Source organism: Nakaseomyces bracarensis (assembly GCF_045282275.1).
Source record: "Nakaseomyces bracarensis strain CBM3 chromosome Unknown Scaff12_0, whole genome shotgun sequence".
NCBI classification, from domain to species: Eukaryota; Fungi; Ascomycota; class Saccharomycetes; order Saccharomycetales; family Saccharomycetaceae; genus Nakaseomyces; species Nakaseomyces bracarensis.
The window spans coordinates 1,592-3,151 of NW_027263958.1; the positions used below are offsets into that span (position 1 = coordinate 1,592).

Here is a 1,560-nt window from a genome sequence, read left to right on the forward strand (position 1 = left end):
CCACAGCACCCAGACCCCACAGCACCCAGACCCCACAGCACCCAGACCCCACAGCACCCAGACCCCACAGCACCCAGACCCCACAGCACCCAGACCCCACAGCACCCAGACCCCACAGCACCCAGACCCCACAGCACCCAGACCCCACAGCACCCAGACCCCACAGCACCCAGACCCCACAGCACCCAGACCCCACAGCACCCAGACCCCACAGCACCCAGACCCCACAGCACCCAGACCCCACAGCACCCAGACCCCACAGCACCCAGACCCCACAGCACCCAGACCCCACAGCACCCAGACCCCACAGCACCCAGACCCCACAGCACCCAGACCCCACAGCACCCAGACCCCACAGCACCCAGACCCCACAGCACCCAGACCCCACAGCACCCAGACCCCACAGCACCCAGACCCCACAGCACCCGCAGTACTTGGTTTTTATTTGTTGTTTACCCCACAGCACCCAGACCCCACAGCACCCAGACCCCACAGCACCCAGACCCCACAGCACCCAGACCCCACAGCACCCAGACCCCACAGCACCCAGACCCCACAGCACCCAGACCCCACAGCACCCAGACCCCACAGCACCCAGACCCCACAGCACCCAGACCCCACAGCACCCAGACCCCACAGCACCCAGACCCCACAGCACCCAGACCCCACAGCACCCAGACCCCACAGCACCCAGACCCCACAGCACCCAGACCCCACAGCACCCAGACCCCACAGCACCCAGACCCCACAGCACCCAGACCCCACAGCACCCAGACCCCACAGCACCCAGACCCCACAGCACCCAGACCCCACAGCACCCAGACCCCACAGCACCCAGACCCCACAGCACCCAGACCCCACAGCACCCAGACCCCACAGCACCCAGACCCCACAGCACCCAGACCCCACAGCACCCAGACCCCACAGCACCCAGACCCCACAGCACCCAGACCCTTTATTTTTATTTTGTTTAGCATGGTATGAAGTAAACCAAATTGTTTTTATACAATGTAATTGATTTTCCTATATGTTTTAATTTTGCAAAGAAATTATATATTTGTTTATTAATGAGCATATTTATTGTTTAATAAATACTTTTAGATGAAAATAATCCTCTTTAATTTTCATATATGATATTTCAAACCATTCTACAAAATATATTTTTCTAATTATCAATGGTTTTATTTTTAAATAATGCATGGTAATGTCATATGAATATGATATAATTATTAGTTCTTATTTTTTATATGAGAAGGAGCAATATGCTGTTGATAATAAAGAAGTAAATAAACTTCTAAATGTTGAAAACTCTTTCATTTTATCCATAGAATCTAATATTGTAATTAAGGATCTTATTAAAAAATATTATTTAAGTATTTGCTTGATATGAATCTTAAATATCAAAACAGGAAATGGTACCTAATTATAATCCCGTGACTTTAAAATGGCGATATTCACATTAGATACGAATTATCATATGATTATTTAGATGTCATTTTATTATATCTCATTTTTTGAAATCTAACAATACCATTTCTGGTGCGGGTAATGAACATATTT

At 49.7% G+C, this 1,560-nt stretch overlaps 1 protein-coding gene across 1 annotated transcript; it reads right to left on the minus strand.

The window, feature by feature from the left end:
• Positions 1 to 452: 452 nt before the first annotated feature.
• On the minus strand, positions 453 to 977 carry RNJ42_03467 (uncharacterized protein; the record flags this gene model as incomplete). The annotated part of the gene is made up of 1 exon (XM_071053631.1): positions 453 to 977. The coding sequence occupies one exon, from the start codon at positions 975 to 977 to the stop codon at positions 453 to 455; it is 525 nt and encodes a 174-aa protein (XP_070910043.1).
• Between the last annotated feature and the right edge of the window lie 583 nt (positions 978 to 1,560).